This window comes from Varanus komodoensis, unplaced genomic scaffold, assembly GCF_004798865.1.
Source record: "Varanus komodoensis strain SLA01 unplaced genomic scaffold, ASM479886v1 scaffold6_4, whole genome shotgun sequence".
In the NCBI taxonomy this organism is placed as follows: Eukaryota; Metazoa; Chordata; class Lepidosauria; order Squamata; family Varanidae; genus Varanus; species Varanus komodoensis.
In genome coordinates this window covers 942,473-956,495 of record NW_025336347.1, presented here as the reverse complement: position 1 = coordinate 956,495, position 14,023 = coordinate 942,473, and the positions used below count along the sequence as shown (strand labels likewise).

The window sequence follows — 14,023 nt, the reverse complement described above, 5'->3', positions numbered from 1 at the left end:
ATAAATGCAAAGAGCAGCCTCTCATGGAGCTGGAATAATTATCAGGGTCTCGGCATGTGGGTAGTAAGAATTTACCTTCATTGGAAGCTGCTATTTCTTGGGATAAGAAATACCTACCACCCACTTGAGGACCTAAGTACTACTTATGGGTGGGCAGTTGCGATAGCCCATGACTGGAATGCCAAGTCTACACCCCTTGAGCTCTCCTAATTGTCCTAGAGCCCTCTTTAGACATAAACTCCCTACCAGGATAAGGCCTCTGAATCTAGAGAGGCCTTGTGTCCTCTTTTAGAGAGGGGAGTCCTCAGTTTGAAGGCATCCTCTATTTGATGGCCTCTCCTGTCCAATTCTGGTTTAAGGATAAACAACTGTAACAACTACCACCCATCAGCACCCAAGCAAGCATGTAGTCTGGACACTGACTCAGGATCTTCTACACCGTGGAGTGATTTCTTGAATGTCTATTCATATTATAAGTATCTTAAATTTGTATAGATATATGATTAGCATGTGCAAAATGTCTACAAATCCTTTTCCTGTCCTTTTTCGAGGATGCAATTCCTCTTTTTTGATGAGTCATCTGAAGCTGCCTTATCCCTCAGAAGGCAAACCCAGGTTAATCACAGGTCTCTACAGGGAAAACGATTCGGGCCACTGGTGGACGAATGACTGGGTAGAGCTGCTGCACGAGTCCCGAGCCCCAGGCTCAGAGGGGGTCAGGTCGTTCCCTACACATGCCCCTGACTGGGCACACTTTCCTTTTGTCAGGAACCCCATTAGGTTTGGAGCCCATTCAGCAGCAGTGGCACAAGAGCAGCAGAAACCATCCAAAAGAGCAGAACCGTAGCCATAACAATCACTTCCTTTTACATCTACCTCCCCCAGGCTGATGTGTTGGGCTGCGCCTTCCATTTCCAGTGAAGGTTTGTTGCCTTCTGACCTGTTTCAGAGGCCTGCAAATCTTTGGGATATTTACTACTGCACACTCCAGGGTTTTTCGGAAGAAAATGGGAGGATTCCGGTGTGAGTGCAGCAGCACAGTTCCCCCACTAGGGGTCACTGCCTGAACGTTGCAGCATCCCTGCTAGAAGCCATTGCAGGAGACGCTTCTCTACCTGCTGCATGTTCTTCTCCCTTCCTGTATAGCTTCTGGGGGCCAATCTAAATGCCAAGTGATTTGCTTTAGCTTAAAGTGGGAGCACACAGCCTCAGCTCAGATTGGAACCTGATGCTCCAGGAGGGAGGTGTGCAAACTTGGGCCCGCCTATTTCCATTCCTAAATTCCATGCACATCTCAGCATGGAGGAGTGAAAAAGAAAAATATAATATTGGCATCACTGGAGAGCTTCTTTATTTTAAACATCTCCCATGGTGACTGGGGAAATTTTGGGATTAAAATAGGAGCAGAATCTTAAATTACCCCTCCCAGAGCCCCATAATCTTGATTTAAATTAGGACCATGGATATTTACACCAGAGTAAATAATCCAGTGATTCTTAGTTCTGCTGAAACATGGATTGAAAGATACAAAACTTAGTGTTGATTTTCAATCCAGCTACGCCTGCCTTGCACTTATAACCATAGGGCTTTCTTTAAATATCAACTATATCACAATGCATCTTCTTCACAATTCAAACACATCTAGAATCATTGACTATTCCGGTTTTACAGAGTTGCAGTGTTGGCAGCAAAACTTATGTGGATTTAGCTGGGTGCAAGATGTGCGGGAGCTTCCAAGAGAATTCCAGAGTGTATTGCCCTCGTGGGAACACAGTTCTGCTTCGAAGCAAGGCCTGCGCTGCCCAGGGGCCTTGTTCCCCCACTAAAACAGCACAGTCCCATTTTGCAACGGCCTCTGCTGCTCCATTAAAGGCTGCAGCAGGGCCTGCTGGAGCCCTCAGCTGTGCATTTGCCCACCCCTCATACGGATGACTAGGGAAAACCCTGAACTAGTCAAGTGTGTGCTTTGGGTCGATTTATTCTTCTCCCTTGCTACAAAGGCTCTTTAAAGTGGCTGTGTAATGTTCTGGTTTGCTAAATAATAATAGCCATCAGATGCTGTCTCTGAAAATCAATGTACTCCAAAGCCATTGTTATCTGCCAAAGCAACCATGGTTTTAGATTCCCTGCATCAAAATATAGTTAAACTGTGAAGCCAGGTTTTAATCCTATTCCTTTTAGGAAAACAGACGTACACTTTGTGCTTGGAGTCTTGCAATGTTCTGGCAACTAGGGGCTTTCAATGCCCCTAGTGACTAAGGCTGCAATCTTACGAACAATTATTTGGTAGTAAGTGTTCTTCTGAGTAAGCTTTGATTAAGACCATGGTATGCTGGCATCTGATAAAGATTAATTAGTGAGATTCAGATGTCCTATGAAAGATACTAAGCTCAAATGTGGTTGGATTGAAAAGAGCAAGTTAAGGTGCAAAAGCAAGTTCGGGTGCAATCCAGTGGCTTCCTGTTGCTGCCTGGGGCCGTCAGATTAACCATCACTCCAGGGGAGACTTCAGAGGCCAAGCCTCCACCGCAGCCCCTTCCCACCTGGTGCAGAGAGAACCTCTCTGGATGCCTCTTCAGGAGCCAACTAGGCCTCCCTCCAAGAGGACAAAATGGCCCTTTCCAAGGGAAGGCGGCAGGCAAAGTCGGGCCTTCGCCGTGCTGCATGAGTGGAAGAAGGATGATGCAGAGCAGCGGCTTTAGACCAACAGGCTGCAGGCGGGCACTACTTTGCAGGAGATTTTCTGCTGGTCCACGGGACAGCTGCATCCCGCGTGCCAGGGACCAACATGGAGGCTGGCTGTGCTGCACCTCCTCTTCCTTGGTAGGCCCGGCTTGTAGGGAGTGCGCCAGTGCCGCTGGGGGGAGCGGGGGCAGGCAGGGGAGAGACAGCTTAATGGGAGCCGGCTGAAAGCCACACTGCACCCGTTTTGGTATTTTGTTCTTTGTTGGCATTTTTGTTGCTCAGTTTCTGGCTGTTTGGGAGATTTTTTTTCCTTCTTTTTCTTCTTTTTTTTTCTTTTGTATTGTGTTTGGAAACTTATCCATAGAGTACTGTGCTATGTGTATGGTGCTTTTTGCTTCTGCCTCAACAGTCCCCAAGGTGCTTTTCCTGTTTTTGCCAGTTCTCAGCTGTGGAAAGGTCGAAAACCACTGTCGGTAGGAGATATGAGAATAAGAGGCTGACAAGCTGGAGTCTCTTCCCATCTGTGAAGTGTTGGAAGCTATTGCAAAGTTCACCCAGTCCATCTGAGCAATTTTCCTTTGCACAGCTTTTCACGTGAGAGGGATCCTTTTCAAAAACTCATCCCCTGGTTTTAGAAATGGAAACACCAAGGGAACTCTGCGTGTATCAGTCCAGGATTGAAGTCTTCCTGAAAAGCTCCACTTAATTTAAAATCAAATGTGGCTTTGCAACATGGTATATGCCATAATCCTCATGGATTCTTGAAAGTGTTTCCGCATGTTGTGGACATCCCAACCACCAGGACAAATGCATGAGAAAGAATGGCATAAATAGGTTATATGTGCAGTTGCTTGACTTCCAACATAATGTAAGCCAGTGAACACTCCGGATATATATGCTGGCAAATATATATGCTGGCAAACAGACCTTCTGCAAAGCCAGCGCTGTCACTGGTGTTTTTCCTACCAAACATAAAGGCATGGATTTTTTGGCCACTGCCTCCCTCTAGTGGTCAAACTTTAAAAGGAATGCGCCTGGCTCTTTCTTGGAAATACTAACAGCAAATGAGCCGCATAAGAAGCCAAAGTGCATTTCCGTGAAATACTGTCTGTTGCTTAGTGAGAAATACAGGGAAAGCACCCCAGAAGTGCAACAAAGTTTCGCAGTTTGGAGAGTTCAGGATTCCAGCCCATTTCCTCTCCCGGCAAGATTTCCGTCTTATCCTGTCCACCTGCCCTCCAGCCCCCAACAGCACACGGCGTCATCCCAGTTCACTTCATCTGCAATGGGATGGGTGGTTTGTGGTTTCCTCCCTGCCCCAGGCCTTTTCCTAAAGTTGCTTTATGCTTCTGTTGTATATATATTCAACAGAAGCAAATGCAAGATGCAAAGCACTAAACATCCCCATCATTTATTTTCCTATATAATTTATATAACCCTATATTAATAATTATAGATATAGATATCTCATAAATGGAGGGGCTTGAAATAACACTGGCAAGCAAGATAAGGCAGTTTCCAGTGTGGTATAGAGGTTAAGAGCATGGGACTGGGACTCAGACGATCTGGGTTCTAGTCCCCGCTCAGCCATGGAGCCAACTGGGTGACTTTGGGCCAGTCACAGGCTCTCAGCCCAACCTACCTCACAGGGTTGTTGTTGTGGGGATAAGACGGAGGAGGAGAATGATGTAAGCTGCCTTGAGCCCTTTGTAGGAAAAAGGCAGGATATAAATTGAATAAATAAATAAATAAAAATTACAAATATGAAAGTTTTATGGTAGTTTTGTGATACAGAACATGACTAGTCAAAACATGGGGAAGAGACATGGAAGAAGTTAGTTTCAGTGATCGCACCTGTTCTGAAGAAATGGCTCACGTGATTATATGTTTCCTAAGGAGAAACTGTTTTGTGAATAAATATGTTTGCACATGGAAACAGGACCTGAACATGGGTTTCCTAGAGTCATCTGGCCACACGGCAACCCACTAGAACATGCTAGTATGAAATTTGCCCACTTCCCGTTCCCATAGAACCATTTGGACTCTATATGCACGCAGATCTCATGATGACCCGCTTCTGTCTCCTGCGCTCATTCCAAAGCAGAATAAGTAAGCAGTCTGGTGTCCCGGGCCCCTTTCTCAGCACCTCTTAAAGTGCCCTTTCCCTTCCTTATTTTAATTAACACTTTTTCCTCCCAGCAGCTGGCTTTGCTGTGAAATAGGTATTTGTTGACACTGAAACCTGTAGGCTCAAAGGGACTTTTAAAGTTCACTTCCTACTGTTGCCTTGTTTTCGGTCTTTTGGGCTTGCTGCATGGCTTTATCCTGCCCTTCCTACGAACCATTTTTGGTGCTGCCTGGAACAGTTTCTCAAATTGCCAAATCTGCTCATGGCCCAAAAAGGATACCTAGCCCTGCCCTATAGAAAAAGGAAATCAAAGACAAAGAAACAGTTGCTATGTATAATTATTATTTTCATATAAAATATCTTGTACCCAACATCATACACACCACTACCATGAACCATTTTAAAGTCCAGCATACAGTTCAGCACAATAGTATATGTGTACATCTTCAAAGAGCATCCTATGATTTTGTTTATATATTTATATTTATATTATATATTTAAAGAGGCTCTGCGCAAGCCTGAATAACCTTCCTCTAGGGAATGGGAGAAATGGCTTCCCTAATTTTACATTTTTGGACTAGTCCGTGAACTGAAACTCAGTTATACTTGAACAGTCAACACTTTTCTAATGTTTGTAATGGAATTCTCCAGATAAAAAAGTATACAAAAATGCAGAGAGTCAAGAAAGTAACGTTCAAATAAGCATTGTGTTCTGGTTTAAAAACCTATTAAGTAAAAATGCATAGAAAACCTGCACATATCAAGGAAATAGTGCACAAAAAGGCATATGAATGTACATGCAAGCTTTAAGAAAGAAAACTAAGTTGGAAATGAACCAAACGTGAGACCAGAAATTCTGAAAGTTTAAGCCAAACCAAACTTAAAATTGGAAAAATCTGAAACCAGAAGAAGCCAAAACTGCCAGATTCATCCATCCCTACCTTGCAATGATTTCAAACAAACTACATTTTAAATAAATATCATTCCATTGCATTCCATTGAAGTATTTTCCATGGACGTTGCTCCAGGACTTTCTGCAATTTTTCCTGTTTCCTTCACTTCTTCTCCCCTTAAAGTCATTCTTTCTAGACAGTGCTTTATAGCTGCTTAAATCTAAAGAAGTCCAGTACTAATAATAGCAGAAACTGTAGCCAGAATAAGGTTATGTGGGAGGTTGCCACTAATGTGTTGTCTGGTGCCTACTCTGGACAGACAAGACAACAAAAGGTTACACTTTGTTCTTCCCGGTGCTAAAGGCAAATCAGCTGCTCTCCTGTGTGGACAATTCAGCCAGAGCAATAGCTCATGAGGTCCTGCGGGCAAAGCATTCCGATGTCAGATGATGGTGCAGCCGCAGCAGTACCTTTCAGGGTAATCGAGGGCATGGACCTTGTTCTCTATGCCGTAGATGTAATAAAGGTATGTCTTCTCTGAGTACTGGTAGTGTACTTCAGTGACAGGAATGAGCTCAATGGTCTGTCGCTGAGGGGGGGAAACAAAACAATATGAAATATCATATATTATGGCTTCTTTGCAGTGCACTTATTTTCCCATAGAAAAGAACCATGGTATTTGAGCAAAACCAGTCTCCTTGTTGCCAAAGCACAAATATGTCGTGTTTTTCCCACTCCTTTGTGCATACAGTGCAAGCAATTAAGGATATATGCATAGAGAGAGGCTGGGTTCTGACAACACAAGCCATGTTAGTTTTGTAGCACTGTTGATCAGTTGTGTTGTGTGAACTCAGTTGTGTTAATTCTCCATGCTAAGTTTGACCTTTAGAAAGCACAATAAGAAACAATAGATTTTTCTGTATTTTCTTTGTAGCACTGCACCTTGCAATGTTACCTGAATCCGGGAATCATAGTTTCCGTGGTCCTGGTCTGCACCTACCACAGAGTCCTCTAGAAAGAGTGGCAACTGCGGGAGCCATTCCAGCCATCCAGCCTCTATTTATTTTTATTTGTTTATTTAAACAACTTATATGCCGCCCCATTGCATGAGCCTCAGGGCGGCTTACGATCATTAAAATTGCATATAAAATACAAAAAATTCATACATGAATAGATTGTGGACCAATGAGGAAAACACAGGCGACATAGGGCATGATGCACCTTGGAGCTGAACTTTGGGCACAATGGCTGATTGAATACATGCCAACAGTGGGAGAACTGAGGGGAGAGGGTGGAAACCATAATAAACTAGAGAACACTTGACTGATTGTCTGTCAGGCAGGTCATGGTAAAAAACCGTGAACCACGCTAAGTACTCAGGATTGCTTATCATGTTGTGTGAACACATCCAGAGAGAGAGAGCACAGTGTGTGTGTGTGTGTGTGTGTGTGTGTGTGTGTGTGTGTGTGTGTTTGTGCGCGCGCGCGCGCATTGGCATAAAACCATTTAATTCCCATGTCTGAAATAGCATGATCAGAAGGAATATAAAGTTGCTTTTCCTCTGCTTTGCCTCAGGACGAGAGATGCAAAGGTCTAGCCTGAAAGGACAGTGGGAGAGCTACCCGACTGATACACCTGGAAGTGGCTGAGCCTCAGAGCAGCCGTGCAGGCCTGCACGGATCTCATCGGAACAGCGTCAATGTTGCTCTCAGCTTGGCTTTCCTCAGTCGCTAGCCAGCAGCTAAGGATGACTGCCAGTGCCCTTGGATGGCCATGCCCCTGACCCCTGCGAGAGTGTTTTCATGACAACAAAACAAGGAGTTGGGTCCAGCCCCGCCCCGCCCCGCCCCCACGAACACAGGTTTTGTTGCCGGGATTCTTGTGTGTGGGAGCGTGTGTTGCAGTGTGTGCAAAAGCTCCCTTGCGCATCCCCACGGCAGCATCGTCTCACTCAGCTCAGGGAGGAGCACCAGGCGGGAGGCTGTATGGATGTGGGCATGATGGCACCAGGTGCAATGAGCCCACCATGTGACTCTTCCCTGCTGCTGCCTCCAACCCCAAACAATTCTGGAATGGCAGGCGCCCCATTGCAGGACCCTTTACCAATTTTGAGGGGAGGGCATTTCCTTCCCTGGGGTGAACTCACTGCACTGGACTGGGCTACCTATTCACAACTGACAGAGTACTAGACGGAGTAGGTTCAGCTAGGGGGACCAGTGCTGGTCTGTCTTACTGTGTGGCAGCTTTCTGTGTCCACCTGGGAAAGTGCTACAGTGCAGGCGTCTTCAGAGCATGACCCTGCACGTGGCTACTCCGAAGCAAGGAGACTTGCTTCCAAGGAAGCGTGCTTACAGGACTGCAGCCTCCACAAGCCTGTGTCTCGGTTGGAGGGACCAAGCCAAGGAAACAAGCCATGTTGGCATTTTGTTACAGCCTTGTAGTATTCTTAATAAGGGCATGGACTGATTACAATGGCTGTATTAGTCTCTGAAAGAAAGACTTTGGCGAGTGTGGACAGGCTTAGAGTTGGGTACACTGAGAGAACTGCCTGGGTGGCATTTAGGAGACAAGCCAAATTGGTGGCATCTGATCAAATCCAGTGACAGAGGTCTGCAGTGGGGAGATGGATGGGGTGATTAGCAGCCAGCATTCCCTCTGGTTTGATTTTCTGTTTTAAAAATATTACATTGAACCCCACCACACACACACACACACACGAAATGCAATGTGTTGAAGAGGCAGAATACCGCTGACTTGAAGAGGTTGGTGTCAGAGGCTGTTTTAAAGCTCTTTGCTTTTATTTATGCCATCTTTGATGTGAGCAGATCCCCTGTATTAACCACAGAATGAATGTACACCTGAAAACTCTGTTTCACTGCATTTCCCTGCAATAAACATTACCTTTGGGCACAATGTACAAACAAACAAACAAAGAAAGCTGCAAAAGCAAAAAGACTCAGCGTGCCATAATTCTATATTGTGATTGTCAGTTACTATATCGGCACGCACTAGTTGCATGTCTTCTTTTAATGGGTTCCTACAGCAAATGCAGGACGCATTTGCAGGCAAGGTAAGCATGCAGGTTGCAATCAGTACCTTTTCTTCTTAGCCTTTGGATGACAGAGTGAAACAAGTGGATCAAGAATCCACAAAGCCTTACTCAGAATGTTGGAGCTACAGATTTGGTCAAATCCCTTCTATCCGTGTATCATAGATTGTCAGGGACCTTGGATCCATTAGCTGCTCGTGGATGCAACTAAAGATCTGTATGAGAATCTTGTTCTGCTTGCATGAGTGTGTGTTAGCACAAGGGCGCATTCATGCAAATCCTTCTGAAAAAGTGAAAAAGGCTGACGGTTCTGCATGACTTGTGGAAAGAGGTGCACTGCAGAACCTGGAAGTCAGATGGCCAAAAGTCCACACTCATCTGAATCCATGGTGGGTTTCCACAGCATTTCAGGAACAGATGCCACAGACTTCAGTTGAACGTTTTCCTCAACAACGTTGGTCTAGGATTGAAACTTTCAAAGCTCAGATTTTCATCTCCTGCCCCCAAATGTGTTGTACAAGCCGGAGAAGCCTCAGCATGAAAGGTGTAGTCTAAAGAGAATTGTAAGGTAACGTGGACTTGGGGGCTTGCAAGTTTCCTGTGAAGGGAACAGAGTGTGCCACCTGCCAGTGCCATGCCTCACATGTATTTCATCAGGAATGCCAGTTTTGGACATCTAGATAAAGTGCCAGGGAAAGGCAGCAGGGCTGCCAACAGTAACTGGTACCAGCCCTCAGCCCCGGCCTGCTCCCCTACCCACCTCCAGGCACACACTTTTTTGCCCTCTCCAAGATGCAGGGTGTTTTTAAGAGCATATTGCTAACAATGTTTATTTTATTTTTATTTATTTATTTGGAATTTTTGTACGCCGTCCCATTCGCATAAGCCTCGGGGCAGCTTCCAACCATGTTAACAACAAAGGATTCTTAAAACATATCCGAAGCAACAAGCCAGCTAGAGAGGCCATTGGACTGATGATAATAATGGAGTTAAAGGAATACTAAACAAAGATATTGCAGTGGAGCTGAATGAATTTGTTCATCTCCCTTCACAGTAGTGGATACAGAAAAGGTAGCTTTACCTGAACTTATCTACTCAGGGAAGAGCTGCAAGGGATTAAAGCAGCATGGAGAGAGAGACATTTTTCTTCCTTTCCCCATAATGTTAGGAGACCCAGCATCTTTCCGTGGATTGACAGGAGGCAGAGGTCAAGTACATCTATGGAATTCAGTTCCATGAGATTTAATGATGGCCATCAAGTTGGATGGCTTTAAAAGGGGATTGGACACATTTATGAAGGAAAGGGCTCTGGGTGGCTAGTCTCAATGGGCCATATGCTACCTCCAGTATTTTAGGCAGTATAGCTGTGAATATCATTGCTGGGGAATTTGGGCCTGACGGTGCTCTTGGGTTCAGATCTGCTTATGGGATCCCTTGGAAAGCTGGCTTCCCATGGGGTGAACAGAACGCTGTACTGCATAGACCCTTGGTCTAATTCAGCATGGCTCTTAAGTCCTTATGTTCCTGTGTTATTCTAGTCCTAACTTTTTGTGCTCTGCTACCTGTTTCTGCAGTCTTCAATCAGATTAATTGATAGATTTGTCAGCTACAGCTGGAGTTGGTTATTCAGCAAGAGCCCACTGAGAGTCATTTTTAAAGAAGTCTTTGCCTGTCTTCTGTGTTTCACAGATAGCAGCTTGAGGAAAGTGATATTTCTAATAAAAAATAATGCAGAGAAAAGATCTCTCCCTAACACAGTGTTGCTTCCCTGATTGAATAACCAGCTTTCAAGTAAAACAACTGTTCATAGGGAGAACCAGGATCACAGATCCGAAATCACATCTTGTTTGACTTTCAGTCTCCTCAGACCTCTGTCTTTCCCCCACCACATCCTCCCAGGTTACTCCCCAACACCTTACTCCCAGGGCTCCACTAAACCTTTTCTCAAAGCTATGTAGATAGATTTTTCTGCTGCACAAAAGTATTGATAAATAAAACTCAGTCAAACGTGTAAAAGACAGATGATGGATCAACTATAACTTATTTCAATAGATCGAGTTCTCTAATAATTAGTTATGGTCTCAGAACTCCTAGTGGGATTAAAAGCTTTACATAAAGAAAATAAACAAATGCAAAATGAGTAAACCTGCTGTAGTATGCGCGATGTGCTTCTGAATGTGGCATTATGCTCTGCAATAGCTCTTTGCGATGCCAGGGAGATCTCTGGACAAGGGAAGTCAAGAAGGGGATACACCTGAAATTAAGAAGAGCTTTAAAGGCAATCCGTTCTCTTCCACAGAGTCACTTCCACTCACTGTCTTCCCTCTCCCAACAGATCAAGCCCTACCATCCAGCCCTGCTCAAACACACTCGGCACATCCGATAAAGCAATGGTAGCGTTCCTTAATCTGCCTCAGGAAGAGTGTGCGCCATGCATAAGCCACGGTCCAGCAAGGTCAGCTTGGAACAAGCAGGCTGTTAATAGAGTCCCTTCTGCCGCTGAAGCCTGTCCATCACTTTTATCAGTTCAAGGGGATTTGTTCAGCATCAAAAGCTAGAGGTGCAGCACATCAGGAACTGAAGAGCCAAAGTGAAGCTGCATGTTCCAGTTCTGTGTAATTTACATAAGCTGAATAGAAATTATATGAGCATGGCAGATATGAAACGACTTCTCTTAGAGCATTTAGTTTGTAATTCTGGAAACGTTGCTACCAATAAGGAAAGCATTGAATCATCAGCAGCTCCTCTCAAAACTGAGACATCAAAATCATAACCGATGAGTGTATAGAAGCAGATCTTTGTTTTTCTGAAGACTGAGACTTCTGTATAGAATATTGCCATTATATTTTCAGATCTCTCTCTACTAGCAAGAGGAACAGAAACATACAAGTGAAATATGGCATCACCAGAACGTTGGCAAGAGTCAGGCTAGAGGTATTGCATTAATATTATCTACAGGGAGCAAATACGCTGAGCAAATACTTAGTGCCTATTTGTACCTTGCTGCAACAGTAAATGCTACCTCTAGTAGCTGGTGAGCAATCCATGGCTGCAATCTATGTAGGAGGCCTGACATCAGAGGGGGTGTCTGAGTACATTTCTATTAAAACAGCATGAAACTAAGAAGCTGTGCAAGATAAATGAATTACGGTGTTAAGCAGTTCAGCTGGGCTTGGAGGCATCACACAGAGGAAGCAAGTCCTGCCCTGAGGTGCTGCATTATACTTACCAAAGCGTTCTCATCTTTAAATATGTTCTCTCCTACAGCTTTATTGAGCTGTTCTCTTGGAAAGTTTAACTGATGCTCGGAAATGAATTCATATACATTGTTTTTCCTGCAAAGCAAGTGTACTACATCAGACTATTCATCCAAATGTGGCTGAGGATGCAATATTCTCTAGGATGGGGTTCTGCAGCCTTTTTAGACCCATGGGTACAGTTGGGAACTCCAGGGGGCACCACCACAAAATGGCTGCCACGGCAGATGTGGCTAGTTGCATAATGGCTGCTGTGGAGGGGCCTGGCTACTCAAAACAGACCTGAAATGGTGGGGTGGGACAGAAATAGCAAAGCTATGTTAGCACTGAAAGCCCTTGATCACCTGTAGGGCACACCAGTTTTTAAAATTGCAGCCTAAAACTGCTGGGGTACCAGTTATTATATGTATCTATTTTAAGCAATATGCCCAATAGCACATTTGTAAAATGATTTCAACTTTTGTGTCACTGTATTATCTATTCATTTTATTATTAATTATTACATTTATCTCCTGCCTTTTTTCTTCTCACAAGAAAACCAAACTGACATATCAGATCCTCCTCCTCACAACAGCCCTGTGAGGTAGGTTAGGCTGAGAGTCAGTGGCTGGTCCAAAGTCACCCACTGAGCTTCATGGCTGAGTGGGATCCAGGTCTTCATTCCGACACTCTAACCAGCACACCATACTGGCTCTCTATTAGAATCGATTTAATAAAGTTTGTATGTTTGTAGTAAGGTGTGTGTTTGTTTTCATCTTGCTATATACATATATTGACCATCGCTAAGGGAAAGTTTCCCTATATTTCAAACAGGTAATGCAAAATTTGAATTGTGGTGTTGGAGAAGACTCCCAAGAATCCCTTGGACTGCAAAGAGATCAAATCAGTCAATCCTAAAGGAAATCAACCCTGAATCTTGTTTAGAAGGTCAGGTACTAAAGCTGAAGCTCCAATACTTTGGCCACCCAATGAGAAAAAGGACTCATTGGAAAAGACCCTGATGCTGGGAATGACTGAAGGCAAAAGGAGAAGGGGATGGCAGAGGATGAGGTGGCTGGATGGGGTCTCTGGGGAGGTGGGTGTGGGATTGGGTATATTCTGGGGGATGGTGGAGGACAGGAGAGTGTGGAGGAATGTTGTCCATGGGGTCACGAAGAGTCAGGCACGACTTTGCGACTGATCAACAACTATGGAAAAAAGAAGCTACAAAAAATGCTGAAGGGGTAGTTCAACAACCCCTTCATGGCATTTCTTTGAATCATGTCTGATTTCCATTAATATTTTCCTGTTTCACACCTGTACGTGACAATAACTTCTACAGTTATTTAGCAACAGCAACCATATGCTGTGACTGTTCAGGTGTGGAAGTACAAAGCAGTGGCTTCTGCTATACATCAAATGAGCAATTTGAGTGAAAGGAAAGGATTGCTCATTTCAAAGTGGACAAGGAGTGGGCAGAAATCATACAGCAAGGAAGAAGGAGGGCAACTAACTTCAATTGCCACAGGAGGACAGAATGCACCCCCCCCCCAAAAAAAAAAAAACACTAATGTAGCTTGAGAAGAAAGAGAAAGGAAGATAGTTCAGGGTCAGAACTCTTAAGCTACCAGCTATTTGCTTCTGGAAATAGCAAGAAGCTTCTATTGGAATAATCCTCCAGGTAGGGTTCATAGCTATCAGGCTACAATGAAACTAAAAAGTCAAGAGCTAAATTCATTTAAATAAAGTTAATGGTTCTCTTCATAAACCATTATATTTATTACAACTAAGGACATGACATATAAAGACCTTTTTATTTAAACATCATTTTAATTGTTAAAATATATGATCTGGCCAGGGCAACTTCTTCTTCCTTCTCTTTTCTCCTCCTATATTCTTTACTTATTTTATGCTGTTAATTTTAATTTTATATTATTATGTTTGTATCTCAGTGTATTTTTTGTATTTTTGTATTTAGTGGTAATTTATTATGTTCTATTGTATTTCAATGTATTTTATTGTGTTGTAAGCC

The 14,023-nt window shown here is 43.9% G+C and overlaps 1 protein-coding gene across 4 annotated transcripts in view; it reads right to left on the bottom strand.

Moving 5' to 3' along the window:
• Window positions 1-5,771: 5,771 nt before the first annotated feature.
• The window catches only part of SSUH2 (ssu-2 homolog), a 33,424-nt gene continuing 25,172 nt past the window's right edge, over window positions 5,772-14,023 (bottom strand). For 3 of the 4 annotated variants that reach the window (XM_044452119.1, XM_044452115.1, XM_044452118.1), the window contains 3 exons: window positions 11,985-12,090; window positions 10,902-11,009; window positions 5,772-6,295 (listed from right to left, as the gene is read on the bottom strand). In XM_044452119.1, coding sequence (XP_044308054.1) covers window positions 6,149-6,295; window positions 10,902-11,009; window positions 11,985-12,090 — 361 coding nt within the window. In that variant the 3' untranslated portion in view covers window positions 5,772-6,148. Of the gene's footprint in view, window positions 6,296-10,809; window positions 11,010-11,984; window positions 12,091-14,023 lie in introns of those variants that run through there. The other variant, XM_044452117.1, reaches the window with a different exon arrangement.